The sequence below is a fragment of the Phaethon lepturus genome, unplaced genomic scaffold (genome assembly GCF_000687285.1).
Source record: "Phaethon lepturus isolate BGI_N335 unplaced genomic scaffold, ASM68728v1 scaffold18601, whole genome shotgun sequence".
Classification (NCBI taxonomy): Eukaryota; Metazoa; Chordata; class Aves; order Phaethontiformes; family Phaethontidae; genus Phaethon; species Phaethon lepturus.
In genome coordinates this window covers 1-15,372 of record NW_010517197.1, presented here as the reverse complement: position 1 = coordinate 15,372, position 15,372 = coordinate 1, and the positions used below count along the sequence as shown (strand labels likewise).

Sequence of the window (15,372 nt, the reverse complement as noted above, 5' to 3'; positions counted from 1 at the left end):
GGCACACATCCGTGCCCCCCCCCTGCCTGTACTGCTTGGAAATGTCCTTTGTAAGAACAGTTCATTCCAGGTGCGGCATACACCCGCAGCACTCCCCCGGAGAAACTGGCTCGGGACGTTAATGATGCTCAACCAGAGTAACGTTCTGTTCTCTGCTGCTGCTAAGCATAAGCCATCCTCACCCTGCCTTTAAACACCCAGTTTCGTAAAGGAGGACTGAGAAAAAACAAGACACTATTACATGGATCTTTTTCTTTGCAATAGTAATCTCTACAGTGAAACATTCATAACGGCTCAACAGAGTAAAAATATGCTACATCAAAACTGTACCAGAAAAAGCAGGACCCCTTGTAACAGCTGGAGAAGTTTACAGATCAAAATAAGAATTAAACAGCCAGCTTAAAAATATGCCACTGAAAACGTATGAGAAAATACATACAGTTGTCCTTTCTCTACAGGTTGGCAGACATTGGAATCGGTGCAATTCACAGACTCTCATCTTCTTGTTCGATGCTGTCGGCATCTCAGCGTGTTGTCTCACCACGGAAGAGAATGGGCTCAGCCCTCCAGCCAGACAAGCACGGGGTTAAGTCCCTTTGACTGCAGGGAGAGCTGCTCAAGTGCTCACCTGAAGCAGGTACTTGACTCTTCTGAATTGAGCACTGCATATTACACTGAACTGGAAACCTTCCATCTAAATTCTTGTTACAAACCACCGTAGAAGCAAGGACATCCGCTCGGTATCCGTATGAGAAGGCTAGCGCATGTAACACTGAGAACTATGCTGCTCGTATGATTAAGTGCATTGCAGGTCCATATAAAATACAGAAAGCAAAGACATTTGTCTGCTCTCCTGGGAAGTATATACTGTTTGGATGGCAGACAACCTACCGATGAAGACAGGTTCCAAACTAATAGCGTTTCCCAGGGAATTCATTTAGAAAGTGCCACTGGTCCTTGGAACCAAATATAGTGTACAGTCTATATTACAGCAAACACTAGCTCTACAGCTTGTGTTGGCCCATCTCTGCACTATATGCAGAAGGACTCGAATATTCAGACTCTTTACAATAGACTCCTTCCCTTTTTATACAAAGGAAAATAAAAACATAAGTTAAACCAGCAATAAATAAAACTACAGAACGTGTGTGTCCTGGTCAGCCCCCTTTGTGCATTCCAATCAGACTGGAGAGCTTCTCACAGTGCTCAAGTTTCAGTGATTCTGCTTTCTGTTTTAATCGCTCATCTCTGTATAGCTTGGCCAAATTTGACAAATCAGACTCTGAAAGATGAAAAAAAAAAAATATTAGGATGAAGCCGTGAGCTTACTTTAAATAACTGTTTCTCAGTGCTTTGTTATCCTTGTGGCATGTGTGGGGTTTTTTTTTAATTCACCTTGTTTCAGTGAAACTGAGCATGTTAACAACTTTAAAGAGCGCATCAGGTTTAACCAGGTTAGCTACTTAAGAAAACAGTATTTTCGTAATTGCTTGAAAACTCAAACAGTTATAATAACCCTCTCCACCAGTGCACTAGTAGGACAATAACCAAAACAAAAAAATAAAACTGATTATTACTGTCTACAAAGGAAAGACAAACAATAAAAATATAGCTTAGAAGTCACGTAACATTTAAAATTATGCTAAAGATCTACAGAACAGGTGATTGCTTTAAAACATAGGTATGTATTTAAACTAGCTGCATAGAGAGGGGCTAGTAGGATCCCATTTGGTCTGCTACACAGCACCTGTCCGAGGCGATACTGCTACTTATGTTTGAACTACATCTCATCTCACCGTGTGCCGGTCCTTACCGAGGTACGGCCAGGCACAGACTGGTGGAGGGGGGTTACTCGACACCCATCAGCCGTATTTAAGTGACAAGCCAGAAGGAAAGAGAACCTCATGACTGCTTTTCCTATCGCTGCCTTGGGGCTGTGTCAGATGTCTGCAGGCTAATAAGCTAAGCAGGAACTACAAGACACACACCCCTGCCCACATAACCGAGAAACGCAATTCTTTTGGCAGACCCATTCTGCAAGGGTCCACAGCACCCATCCAAATATAATACTTTAAGGTATAAATAATTGTTTTTTTGATGTTGTACCTCTCAGAATTCAAACTCTGTCTGGCAAGAGATTTGCCCAGAGGCATCATTCATTTCTTTTTTTTTTGGTACTGATTAGAGAAAGGTGAGCAGCTAGCCAAGGGACTTGCCTGAAAGGCCTCTGTGCCTGTTCATTAAAAATCTCAAATGTGCTTTGCATATTTTTTCCCCCTGTCTTCTCAAAAGCAACATGAAACTGAAATAATCCCATTGTTTAAATTATTTCCCCCCAGTAATTCAGAGAATTTTCTTTTGCTGATTAGCTAAGGAAATCTTAATATAGCTTTCTCCCTGAAGAATAATTTGGATCCAGGATTAGATGCACCTAAGAGAACAGCAGTAATTTGTTTCTGAAAAGGTCAAAATTTCCCTGAGCACAGGCTACCTGAAGACAGTTTTTCAAAGCACTTTTTTACACCTTAAGTCCTTCATTTCACAAAAATCATTCAGAATGGAAAGAACTTCAATACGTCCTTTCATGCCTTACATCCTCTGTCCCTGTCCCACTGAAATTTAAAGCCATTTGACCCGCCACCTATTTATTGAAAAGCTTTACAAACTTACAGGCATGAACATTTCATTTTAGATCAGGAATCAATTTTCAGGTTTTATAACTATAATGCCACAGTAGTACTGGGCACATAGCCTTGGTAAGCCTTCAGCAAAACTAGACTTGGGTAATTGTCTCCGAGTCCAGGGTCCTTGGAGATCTGCAGCAAAGAATCTTAGTTTACACTTACACAACTGGGGAAAATTATTCACTGCAAATACTTGCAGCATTCATTCTGTCACGTCTGCTTCCTGTGCTTTTAAATCTTTACATAGAGCTGTTCCTTTGAACTTTTTCTAAGGAAGTCCTAAAATACAAAATTCCAACCACATATCCTTATTCTCTCCGTTTTCAGTTGCCTCTCGAATTGTCTACACCTCAAAGGTCTTTGCAGTCTTACTTTACAACTGTGCTATCACAGCTGAACAATCTCCTGTAAAAACCTGGGACATGCTTTTTGTACTTAACTATATCAAAGATTTCAGAAGACCAAAACCCACAGCATACGCAACTTTTACATGCTATTCTGCTGTGAAGGGAGGAACACTATCAGTGCAGCAGTATAAAAGGGACTGGATGAACAAGATATTGATATATCAGTTACTTTTGAAGTTTTCATTACGGTAGCTGCACAACAGGTAACACTTTTCAACTCCTAAAATCAAGGACTTTAAAATCAAACTGTTGCTAATCTGTGTGCGTTTTGCTGGTGCTAAAGAGAAATGCACCTTTGGTAAACAAAACAAACGCACTATTCATAGACATTCTACCGACAAAAAAAAAAAAAAAGACCACATGAAGTTAAACAAGAATTAATGGATCAAAGTTATGAAACAACAGCTGACTAAGAACTGTCTCAACATCTCCAGAGAACTTTTCCCCAGCACTCCATCTTGTATTCACAGTTTATTTTTACAAACTTGGCTGTACTAAAGTTAGCACAGTCTCTCAGCTGTGCTCATTACCTGCTTGCTGGCCTAGATGGTAATCATTCTGAAAATGTTTTTTTTTAATTACAGTGGTCTCCTCAGGCTACTGCTAATTGCAGACATTGTAAATATATCTGCAGATGTGTGACTAATAAAGTCTCTTAAGTGTAAAAAGCTCCAGAGGAGCACTGCTTTGGCATTACTTGGCATTCAGCGCTGGATCATCTCCCTCCCTCTGACTCTTAGACTTGCAAATCCTGTTGCCCATTTTGTGGCACGACACTCCTTAGCTCAAAGTCTACATGAAAGAGACAATATGGTGACTTTCAGTTGCACAAGGTCAATTAAAAGGATTTTTCTGTAAGAAATAAATTCTATCCCTACAGCAAGCCTACACATGAAACCTACATTTATGGTTATTAACAGCCACATTATACCTAGAGGCTGCTACTGCCAGCCACAGATGCTCAGAGATGACAAGTAAAGCACACCAAAAAACAAGGGATTGTTTGGGATTTTTATGGTCTTATATTATGGGTTTTTTTCTTTTTTAACTTCAGAGATAACAACTGTCTATTTCTCTTTAAAAGCAAGATTGATAACTTTTATGTAAAATAAAGCAGCCTCTGGATAAAAAAAACCCCCACCCTTCCCATCAAAACCCTGTAAAGAGTCAGCAACAATATAGTTACCTCTAGCACAGGATTAAACAAGTCTTGTTTAGACAAAGTGTGTGCTACCATAATGATGCAATTGGTACAGAAACCATAAACAAGTGCAAAGTCACTTTTTAGTAGTGTGCTGAGGATTGTTTTACACAGATGAATTGAGAAAGCCCTACTAGTGCATGAAAGCAGCTTGCCTGGTACTATTAAACATTTACACAGAACAACTTCTTCCACTTTCCTTTACGCACAGCAATAGCTGTGTCTACTCATTTGAGGGTGATGCGTTCTTCAGCTGAAAAAAAAAAATCAGTCACAACATCCCAACTTCAGCTAGTCCTTGTAATTTGATTTCTGTTAATTGGTACAGTTACAAAAGCAGCAGGGATTTGCTCTATTTTAAATGAACTAGAAGAGTAGTAATTAACAAATAATACAATATGGGGTTAAAATACATGCCTTTATACGTGCCACTGATTGACTTAGGACTGACGTGAGAATCATGACTTTGAATGCTCACAGTTTTGTGTTCTCCCTTTCTGCATTCAATTCTTGTTTTTAAAAAGCAATCTTGACTATGCTGAAAAACATGATCTCAAACTCATCTAAAGATAGAAAATGCAAATAAGGGCACAAAACAAGCAAAGAAGCATTCTCTTTGAAAACTGATACCAGTAGCAGAGTCCACTGCAAGATTAACCAAAAGCACCTGACCAGGCTATGGACTCTCCTTCTGATGAAGTTTTGAAAAAAAAAAAAAAGTTAGATAATCTTCTCATGGAGCCAGTCAGAAATGATTGTGCTCCAGCAAATCCGGGAACGTGAAACGGGTGATGTCTCAAGATCTTTTCTAGCCCTAACATTTGTCAGAGCTAGGTAAGTGTGGTGGATTATATGTTTCAAACATCATCACTAAGAGTTACTCAAGCATAAAAACTGAGTGGAAAAAAATGTCTCAAATGGTGAAACCTAGTTTCCCCTTGTCTCTCAGAACCACCTAAAAGGAACTCTGACAGACCCTCAACAAAAGCAAATTCAGCATTAAGAGCAGGTGTGAGAAATACCAGTGCAAGGTTTGAGATGTTATAAGCTTCAGAAAATGAGGCTAAAAATGGCAGTGCTTTGTGAAGCATAGCCATCATACAACTACTGAAGGGTTTTAGGCACACACTTGTAACCAAAAAAAAAAACCCCACCAACTTACTTTGCTGTTTCTCCTTCCAGCAGCTGGTCTGAATATAGTCTATGTAATCTTTTTCAATGTTTTTTTCTAGCTCTTGAAGTTCTGCTCCTTGATAATTCTTTTCAAAGTTTTTATCAACATAGTAAGGCACCTGCAAGTTCTCTGTTTCTCTACTAATAACGTGGCCTATGGACCTGTGAAAACATCATGGAGAAAACAGATTTTTTTTTTTTTTTTTAAGCTGTTCAAATATTAAAAAGTCAAGAGGTGTTCCTCCATATTAGCAGTGCCAGAGGACAGTATTTACAACTTCTTTACAGTTACTTTCAGCAGTTTTCAGCAGGACTATAGCTCCCTCAACCATCCAACAATGAAATTACAAGTCTCAGGCACACCAAGCTGTGCACTACAAACAGAATTCACCCCCCCCTTGCTAAAAAACACAGGAAAATATCTAATGTTTGGAGATACGTACAAAGAACTGACTCAGAGCTGACACTGTTCCTTCCAAAAACTGTTGTTTGTTCTCAACAGTTCAGTCAAGACACTTCCAAACATATGAGCAAATTTTAGCTGTGAACGGAAGCTCCACATGCTTTCTTCTGTTTGCTGGCAATTTCTGGCAAGCTAGGTCCAGAAATCCATGGTAATTGGTAACAAATGTAGAGATTATAGCAAAGGTATACAGCCCTGGTATTGCTTAGGGCACAATGCAATCAGATTTTCCTGATTTATGGATCCTTTAGTAGAAATAAAAATTAGCAGGGGAGATTCTAGTTACACTTTCCTTTAGGGTTTTATAATCATCAGTAAGCGAAGCAGGGCATGGAATATCCCAAAGAATATCCTGTAGATAGAATTAGCCACTCTGACACAGCTGCTGGATTATGCTGAATTTCCTTATTTGAGCAAAGATACCCAGGCATTTTTTCAAATCACTGCCCAGAGAAAGAGGCAGGCAGCCAAAACACAAAGGTTACACTCTACTCAGTGGAATCCAGTTTGCCCTTTCTATTTCCTGGATGACTCTTTTCCTTCTCTCTCGCTATGTCTCAGAGGTGTATGCTCTCTTTATATAAACAATTTCTTTTAGTTTTTAGATTGTTAGTTTTTTTTAAGGATATTATTTAGAGAAACGGTATAACTGTGTATCTGGCTTAGGCCTGACTATCTCAAATCAACAGCAGAAGGGGAGATAGCAAAGAAAAGCAGGAGAGATTAGCTGCTCTGAGGGCAGTGTGGGAGGTTTCACATGGGACTGGCAGATAGCAAAAAGCACTCTCCGGGGAAAAAAAAACCAACCAAACAAAATCAAACCACCCAAAAAAACAACCACCCTGCTGTTCTTCTGCTAGGTCTACACACTGACATCTCGTGGCAAATAACGATAAAGGGTGCTGCGCTACTATGACAGCGGAGAGGATATAGGCCTAAAGCCAAGTAGTGTTGCTCCTAGAAGGGAGCAAGGGGAGTGTTCAGAACACACTGCTGCGTGCAGCTGGTTCTCCAAAACCTGCTCACTCCCACTCCTACCTCAGTAAGAGCCAGCGGAGGTGACTGAACTGGTAAGCCCCCTCCCACTAGACAGCTTCCCTCCTCCCAACACTGGATGCAGAGAGGAGCAAGTGGATTTTCCTCTGCCCCACAAACTCAGGGTACAGCACGTTGGGTGGGGTCCTTCTGCTTCCAGAGCTGACTAGCCCAGTTCGCCCTCTGCAACCCTGGGGTCCTGGTTCTTTACAAACCTTAAACCAGGGCATTTCAAGGCTTTAATGATTTATGGAGCTTGACAATTCTTCCAGCGGAATCCAGGCTCCAGAGCAGATTTGGATTTATACTGTGAACAGCAGGCTGCATTGTTTTGTTGCTTTACAGGGGAACCACAGGGGTGGTCCACAGATGCCTGGGGGCTGGGCAGACCAGAGGCTGATCAGCACTGTAGCTGAGCTACACACATGTTCCTGTTACTCTATCACTGCGCAAAAACACTGCACCCCAGTTGAGAAAGCTTTCTGGCTCAGTGCCTCTATTTGTTCAGCCAACAGTACAACAAAGCACACCATAGTTAACTTCATAGCGATAATGCTTAGGAGAACTGGTCGATGGAGACTGTTGCTGTTTCCTTATTTACAAATTGATAACACCTTCTAGAAAGAGCAGAACAGAACACTAACAGGCATTTTGCTATCAAGTGCAACTTCCGTCCACCTCCTTATCGCAAACAGTGACCATAAAAATGTGTTTTTAAATGACTTACGATTTGTAGAATAGGCTGTAGGGTGGGTTAGTGGCCATCAATTGAGTTATAACTGACACAATTATTATTATGAAAACTGGCATCAACTGAATAAATGCAGAATATGAATTCTGAAAAGAACAACAATAATTAGTAGACAAGAAAAGACATATATGGAAAAGGATGCATCTGTTCACAGAAACCAGACTACCTATCATAGACCAACAATGTATTAAATGTAAACTGAAAAGAAAAAAAAAAAAAAAGAGGAAGTACTTTTGAATTTTGAGAGGGATGACATTTTAATTTCAAAATAACCTGTATTAATAACCTCGGAAAGCTCTTCAAAGCCATTTTCTTTCAATTATGTTTTCATGACATTTCTTTCACCTATACCTGCCACCTGTCAGTAACCAGACGACAATTCAAACTGAAGGAACACACTGCAATTCCAATTTGTGCCTATGGCTTTCTGTGCATCTTCTGAAGTTTGATACATACATTCTAAAAATCTCAATTTCTGCTCAAACATTGGATAGAATGGCTGAAAAGTGAAGGGTTAAGAGACCATATGTAGTGTAACTTGGGACAGGATGCTAGCACTTGTGGGGGTTTTTCTGTGTTTGAATTAATGTAGTAGAACAAAGAGTGGGAAGAAAGTATCAAAGGACCAAAGAGTTCTGGTAGCCATAGAGAAAACACAGATCTTTACTTCTGCTCTTCATCTGAATTTTAAACCACTCTTCTAAAATGCCTTTTCTAATCAGGAGCAAAATATAGTATGCAGCTATTTAAATTTTGCTCTCTGCCCTGGGATAGCAACAAGAATACCAGACACAGTAGCAGGTGGGATTCATTTGCCCTAGCTTAGCTGTTTAAATATTTTTTTTTTCCAGAGCCTGACTCTACTTCATCTTCCTTGGAGAATGACTTTGTTAGGTTAACAGACTGCCACTAGAGGAAGTTTTTTCCAAGGCAGGTGGCGTGTGTGTGTGTGTACACTAGCAACAAATGACACCTTATGTCTCATCTGGAGGTTTCAGTTGGTAGAAAAGTATCCCAGACCCATCCTGCCCCAGGCTGGAAAAACCCTGTACTAATTTACTGAAGGATTAAATATGCCATGAAGACAGGCCAGGACTTCCTATCCATTATCAGTCCACATTTGGACTAGTTGTTGTTGGATTACCAAACCCTCAGAGCTTGAAAAAGCAAGCACCAACAACACACTTAGTGACGGTGACAGAAACTCCAGGGCCTGTAATCCTATTAATACAATGTATTTTTTAAATAGTGATTAATAGAACCATAGAAGGGTTTGGGTTGGAAGGGACCTTAAAGATCATCTAGTTCCAAGCCCCCTGCAATGGGCAGGGACATCTTCCACTAGATCAGGTGGCTCAAAGCCCCATCCAACCTGGCCTTGAACGCTTCCAGGGATGGGGCATCCTCAACTTCTCTAGGCAACCTGTGCCAGTGCCTCACCACCCTCACAGTGAAGAATTTCTTCCTTATATCTAATCTCAGTCTGCCCTCTTTCAGTTTGAAGCCAATATCCCTTGTCCTATCGCTACGTGCCCTTGTAAAAAGTCCCTCTCCAGCTTTCTTGTAGGCCCTCAACAGGCACTGGCAGGCTGTTGTAAGGTATCCCTGGAGCCTTCTCTGCTCCAGGCTGAACCCCCCCAACTCTCCCAGCCTGTCCTCACAGCAGAGCTGTTCCACCCCTTGGAGCATTGTTATGGCCTCCTCTGGCCCCACTCCAACAGGTCCATGTCTCTCCTGTGCTGAGGGCTACAGAGCTGGACGCAGCACTGCAGGGGTGGGGGGTCTCACCAGAGTGGAGCAGAATCCCCTCCCTCGACCTGCTGCCACGCTGCTTTGGGGGCAGCTCACAGGGCCATCTTCCACGAGATCAGGTGGCTCAAAGCCCCATCCAACCTGGCCTTGAACGCTTCCAGGGATGGGGCATCCTCAACTTCTCTAGGCAACCTGTGCCAGTGCCTCACCACCCTCACAGTGAAGAATTTCTTCCTTATATCTAATCTCAGTCTGCCCTCTTTCAGTTTGAAGCCAATATCCCTTGTCCTATCGCTACGTGCCCTTGTAAAAAGTCCCTCTCCAGCTTTCTTGTAGGCCCTCAACAGGCACTGGCAGGCTGTTGTAAGGTATCCCTGGAGCCTTCTCTGCTCCAGGCTGAACCCCCCCAACTCTCCCAGCCTGTCCTCACAGCAGAGCTGTTCCACCCCTTGGAGCATTGTTATGGCCTCCTCTGGCCCCACTCCAACAGGTCCATGTCTCTCCTGTGCTGAGGGCTACAGAGCTGGACGCAGCACTGCAGGGGTGGGGGGTCTCACCAGAGTGGAGCAGAATCCCCTCCCTCGACCTGCTGCCACGCTGCTTTGGGGGCAGCTCAGGATACGGTTGGCCTTCTGGGCTGCAAGTGCACATTGCTGGGTCATGTTGAGCTTCTCATCAACCAACATCCCCAAGTCCTTCTTCTCAGGGTTGCTCTCAATCCATTCTTAGCCTAGACTCTATGCGTGTTGGGGATCACCCTGACCCACGTGCAGGACCTTGCACTTGGCCTTGTTGAACTTCATGAGGTTCACACAGGCCCACCTCTGAAACCTGTCAAGGTGCCTCTGGATGGCAGACAAGACAATCTAGTTACTTTTGAAAACATCCATTTTAGCTACAGCACTTGAGTATGAATAAACACGGACCATTTAAGCCACGGGAAAGTTTGTCCTAGCTTCAGATGTGTAAGTGGACCCCTCACCCTGGTGAAATACTTAAGCCCAAGAGATCCCTCCTCCTGGCTACCTGTGGCCTGTTTTCTTCCTCCTCTTGCTCCTGTGTCCATGCTCTTTCATTTCGGTGCCTCCGTGGATAGTAGTGTGCATCTCTGGCTACATTTGAAAACATATGGATATTTCCTGTTAAAAGAAACCTAGAGAGAGTCATGATTTTCACCCAGCTGCTGGTACTCACTTGTACTTCTCAGAATTTCTAGTTGATTATCCAGGCTTATACCACACCGCCTGAATTACAGTTGGGAGACCTCAGGTTAAAAAGCACAAACACACCTCAGATTTAAATGTCAAAATAATATGTCCTTCCAAAAAGTGTACCAGAGAAATGGTAAAGTTTGCGCCAAGTCCATCTTCATTTAAATTAAACTGCAGAAACATGCTATAATTATTGTTATCGTGTCTCATATGTTAATATTGGTTTTGTTACATTCACTTGCAAGGCAGTAGCTTGTGTTGCATCCCCAGGCTCTAAGAGGAAAATTAACTGGCTTCACGAGACCCAGGCCATGAATTATGGCTTCCCATAATTACTGAATATGGTCTTCTATACTCATTTCTACTTCCTCTTCCTTCAAGCTATTAATAGTTTCACTTAATGATTTTATAATAACGAAAGAGATTTAAAAAATAGCTTTTTTAGTAAAAAAAAAAAAAGCACAATTCAGGATTTCATTTCTTGCACACCAAATGGAGTTGAATTATTTTTTAAAATTCTAAAATGAGGAAAGAATTGCATATGCTCTTTTGATTTGAAGCTTGAACTCTGATTTTATCACCATATGAATATCTTAATAGCAGCTGTGCTCTCCTCTTTTGAAATTCAGAATGTCTTTGTATTAGAGAATTGAAATTTATGGCCTTATCATGACAACAGAAATGCAAATCTATTTTTAATCCCTGGGAAAGGTGTTGTATTATTTTACACTCTTAACTGTCCTTTCTCTGAGTTTCCCAAAGAATTCTGCATGAAACCTGGGTGGAAGTGACCTTTGCTATCGTGTCAAAACATCTGTTTTATTGCTTATTCAAAGATTTTTCCAAGGATCTAGGCCTGTTTGCAGTCACACCTCCAACAGAGAGCCAAACAAGGCTGGCTTGAAGAAGGAAAGTTTCTTTCTCGAAAAAGAAAGTTTGTTTCCATCATTCAACACTGCTCAGACAGTATTTTATCCAATTGTGAAAAAACAGAAGCAAGTGTGGGAAGAGAAAAATGGCTTTGGCAGGGTACCTAGAAAAAAGTTTTCCCAAGTCCTAAGTTTCCCAAAGAATTTCTGCCAGCAGTTTCTTTCCTTCCACATGCATTTATTTTTTTATGAGAAGGAAGTTAGATTTTTAGCCTCTACCATTACAGCTGCATCACTATGCCATGGGGAAGAGTGTCCTTTTAGACTTACAACATTTAGCGTTTCAAGTTTTAATATTTTTTCCACTGAATTTCCATAGGGGAAAAAATGCACGGTAAAAAGCAAGCCATAAACCTGCCCACAAAAGCTATACAAATGAGTGTACCCCAACACCAACATTTCTTATTCAGATTTCCAGAATGCCTGGTGGTAGCAAGGTGTCACAAAACAAGAACCAGCAGAACACTGCAGCTTAGCACAACCTTCAGCTCACGCACACAAGTCCTACTTAATGTTACGACAGTTTAAAAAACGTTCTTTTTATATCAACTATCTGGACACCCTCCTTCTAGTAATTCTCTTGCTAAGCAGAAACTGTGGACTTCGCCTGTTTGGAAAACTACTGAACTGATGATTTTCCAGAATTTAAAACTCACTTTTCAACTAGGAAAATGTACATATATTCAGACCCAAACATTTTTTGGGCAAGGAAACTATTGTTTACTACCAACACCTATTACTATGAAATTATCTTTTTATTTTCTTATTCTTTGCCCCATCGATAAAAATTCCCATTTACTTCTTCATGCCATTCGACCTGTTAAACCTGCCATGCCCAGCACTCAAATTCCTCCCGCAGCTCCTCAATTTCTTGTCCTCAACTCCAAGCATCCCTGTCGCCCATGGCTACATAGCAGTCACGTTCCACGAGGGCACTGTTTCACTGGTGGCCAAGGCCAAAGGCACATGCAGGTGCTATTTCTTGCAAAGTTAGAAATGGAAAACTTGCAAACTCGGTGTGGAATTACACCGCTCTCAGTTTGGCTCACTTTGCATATCTACTGATGAAATTTTGAAAACAATGTGAGGTCTCCTTTGCTGCAAGATGTTACCACACGTATTAAGATTATGGGGAGCTTGTAAGTAATTGCCCATCTTTATGGCTTTACGCTGTAGTAATTGGTGTGTATGTTGCTTTATACCACGCCTTGGAGGTGAGAAAGTTTACAAGAGTGCTAAAGCAATTTGTTAGATACTGCCAGGAAGATCCTCGAGCTCACCATACCTTTCAGATTTACTCTTAATCCAAACCTGTATTCCACTGATACTGCAGTATCTATTTTTACTAGAAATACAAAAGCTGAGGCTGGACTGAGACATGCACGGAGCTGCTACAGGTACGGATCTACTGTTCTGTTAGTGGATACTGCATATCCAGTAACAGCCTTTCCTGGCAGGCATCGCTTTCTAAGCCACGAAGTTTTAATTTCTTTACACTACACAAGCGGGTGCAAGCCAAATGAACTCCCATGTTTTCCTAGGTATAGGGGCACTGAGACCACAACGCCAGGAGCTTCTGCCACGCTGTACTGGAACACAGTAAGGTGTCTCAAGCACACCACCATCAACAACGCTACCTCTGATCCCTTCCCATTCACACCTTGTTTTACTTCCGATACCATTGCTGGCTTCAGAGAACAGAGGGGATAAAAGCAACAACAAAAAGAAGGGTCTTCAGCTACAGCTGGTACTAAAATATTGCCTACCCAAGAATCAAGCAGCTTAATCCCTTGCTGAATTAAGAAGTTCTTACCCCTAACTAGCGCTGTCAGAAAATTTCAGGGAGGGTTAGGAACTTGCCCCAGCAGCAAAAGTCATTACTCCACTGGCAGCTCCCTCTCCTAGCGGCACTCCTGGACAGCAAGGCTGGGCTTTCAGCTTTTTTTTTTTTTTGGTGCAGAGTTCCTAAAATCTGAAGCTTAAACAGTGCATTAAGGGAACTTTTCCAGGTATAAAAAGCTAGGAAGAAAAGCATAAATCCAAAAAGATTTTTGCTCTTTTCAGATGCATAATCAACTCCCTGAGCAGTATTGAGAGAAGCTGAACTTACTTTATGGTCTAGTGCCAATTCATTACATTTCAAAAACACTGCAGACAGATACTAACCTGTAGGAAAGTGTCCACCAAAAAATACATTGAATATTTCTTCTGGTGTAATGTCTGCTTCAAATTCTGTGTAGTAATTATAGTGCCTGGCCTGACCAGTGCTGACGTGCTCTTGGTCACTTCCGAATTCATCGTATCGTAATCGTTTTTCAGGGTTGCTCAGAACTGCAAAAGCATTGCCTATTGCTGGAGAGTGAATTAAAAGAAGCATTACAGAAGCATATCATGCAGTATTTCCAGACCTCAAACTTTTATAAACAGAGTAGCAAAAAAGCCCAAACAGGTGTAGACAATTTGTGCTTGAACAAAGGCTGAATTACTTTTGAAAGAACTGCCTTTGTAAAAAAAGTGTTACAACAGCAGCATTACCTGTGATGGAACCGATTTCCTGCTATCACTGATACCAGTAGGAAAACAAAGGTGTTAAAGTATATGGAGAGAGTTGAAATAGTTGTAAAACTGAGGTGAGAGAGTCCACTTCAGTCAAGAGACTGAGTGAGAATGTAACATTTTATCAATCTATCAAGCTAAGCACTGATAGAGAAGTGCACTTCCATATACCACGTACAGTTAATACGACATTAATAATGGCAGAGCCCAGTGAAAATGCAGACCCATTTTCCAAGTTTTTCTGTCAGCAGAGATGCTTGTGCAGCTTTACAGCATATCTATTTCACACTTTACCTCAAACCACCCAGAAGTACTTGTTTGGCTCATCTTCTTCCTTGATCTTTGACAGAACACGGCTGTAAACAAGTTCATAGAGAAATACAACCCTAACACAAAAAAAATAAAGAAAAGCCCTTCAGAAACTCCTTATTCTAATAGACTGTGAATGAATACTTTACTTTCCCCACGCTGCCTTACAGTGCTGTTGTAGACAGCTGCAACATAGCATGGAAAGGGCAAAAGACATCAAGAGTTTAGATGCTAACATTGTCGATACACATTTAGATTGCAACATTCCTGGTAAGTCCAAACACAGAATACTGGACTTAAATTTCATATGCTTGCATATATAGATATAATTGTATTTATGACACCGAGCAGTTGTCAATTACGCAACACCACCCTCTCCTGCATGGCCAGTATTATTTCCAAGCATCATTCTGAACCTTTAGCAGTATCTAGCAATGAGATTTGGGATACATTTCCCTTTGCTTCTAATGGAAATCTGTATTTTGAAGATTCAAGGGCAAACCTTGCCAAACAGCTGCAGGATTTTGTGGAGACTGTGCATATACATCTATAAAAACGACAAGCTATATGGGCCTCTATGATGCCTTTATATAAGGTGCAGAACTGTAAGTCTGAGGCAGTCTGTCCTCGTTTTAATCTTCCTTTACGATTTCTGAAACCGGGCCAGCCTTCCACCTCACCTTTAAAAGCTTCTGTTGCTCCGGGAGCGCGGTTCTTGTCAGGGTGAAATTTCAGGGCCAGCCTGCGGTAGGCTTTCTTCAGGTCCTCCTCGCTGGCGTCCCTCTCCACCCCCAGAATTTCATAGTAGTTCCGACACCTCTTTATTCTGGAAGCGCACACAAGGTTATCTTCACCGGCCTCTCCCCGCAGACACCACCGCAGCCCCCCAACACAGACCCAT

General features: G+C 41.6%; 1 protein-coding gene across 1 annotated transcript; it reads right to left on the bottom strand.

Moving 5' to 3' along the window:
• Positions 1–820: 820 nt before the first annotated feature.
• DNAJC18 (DnaJ (Hsp40) homolog, subfamily C, member 18) lies at positions 821–15,297 on the bottom strand (the record flags this gene model as incomplete). Its single annotated transcript, XM_010296322.1, has 6 exons — positions 821–1,282; positions 5,455–5,627; positions 7,691–7,800; positions 10,493–10,605; positions 13,773–13,958; positions 15,152–15,297. Coding segments are annotated over 6 exons (853 nt in total), but the record flags the coding sequence as incomplete, so codon positions are not given.
• Between the last annotated feature and the right edge of the window lie 75 nt (positions 15,298–15,372).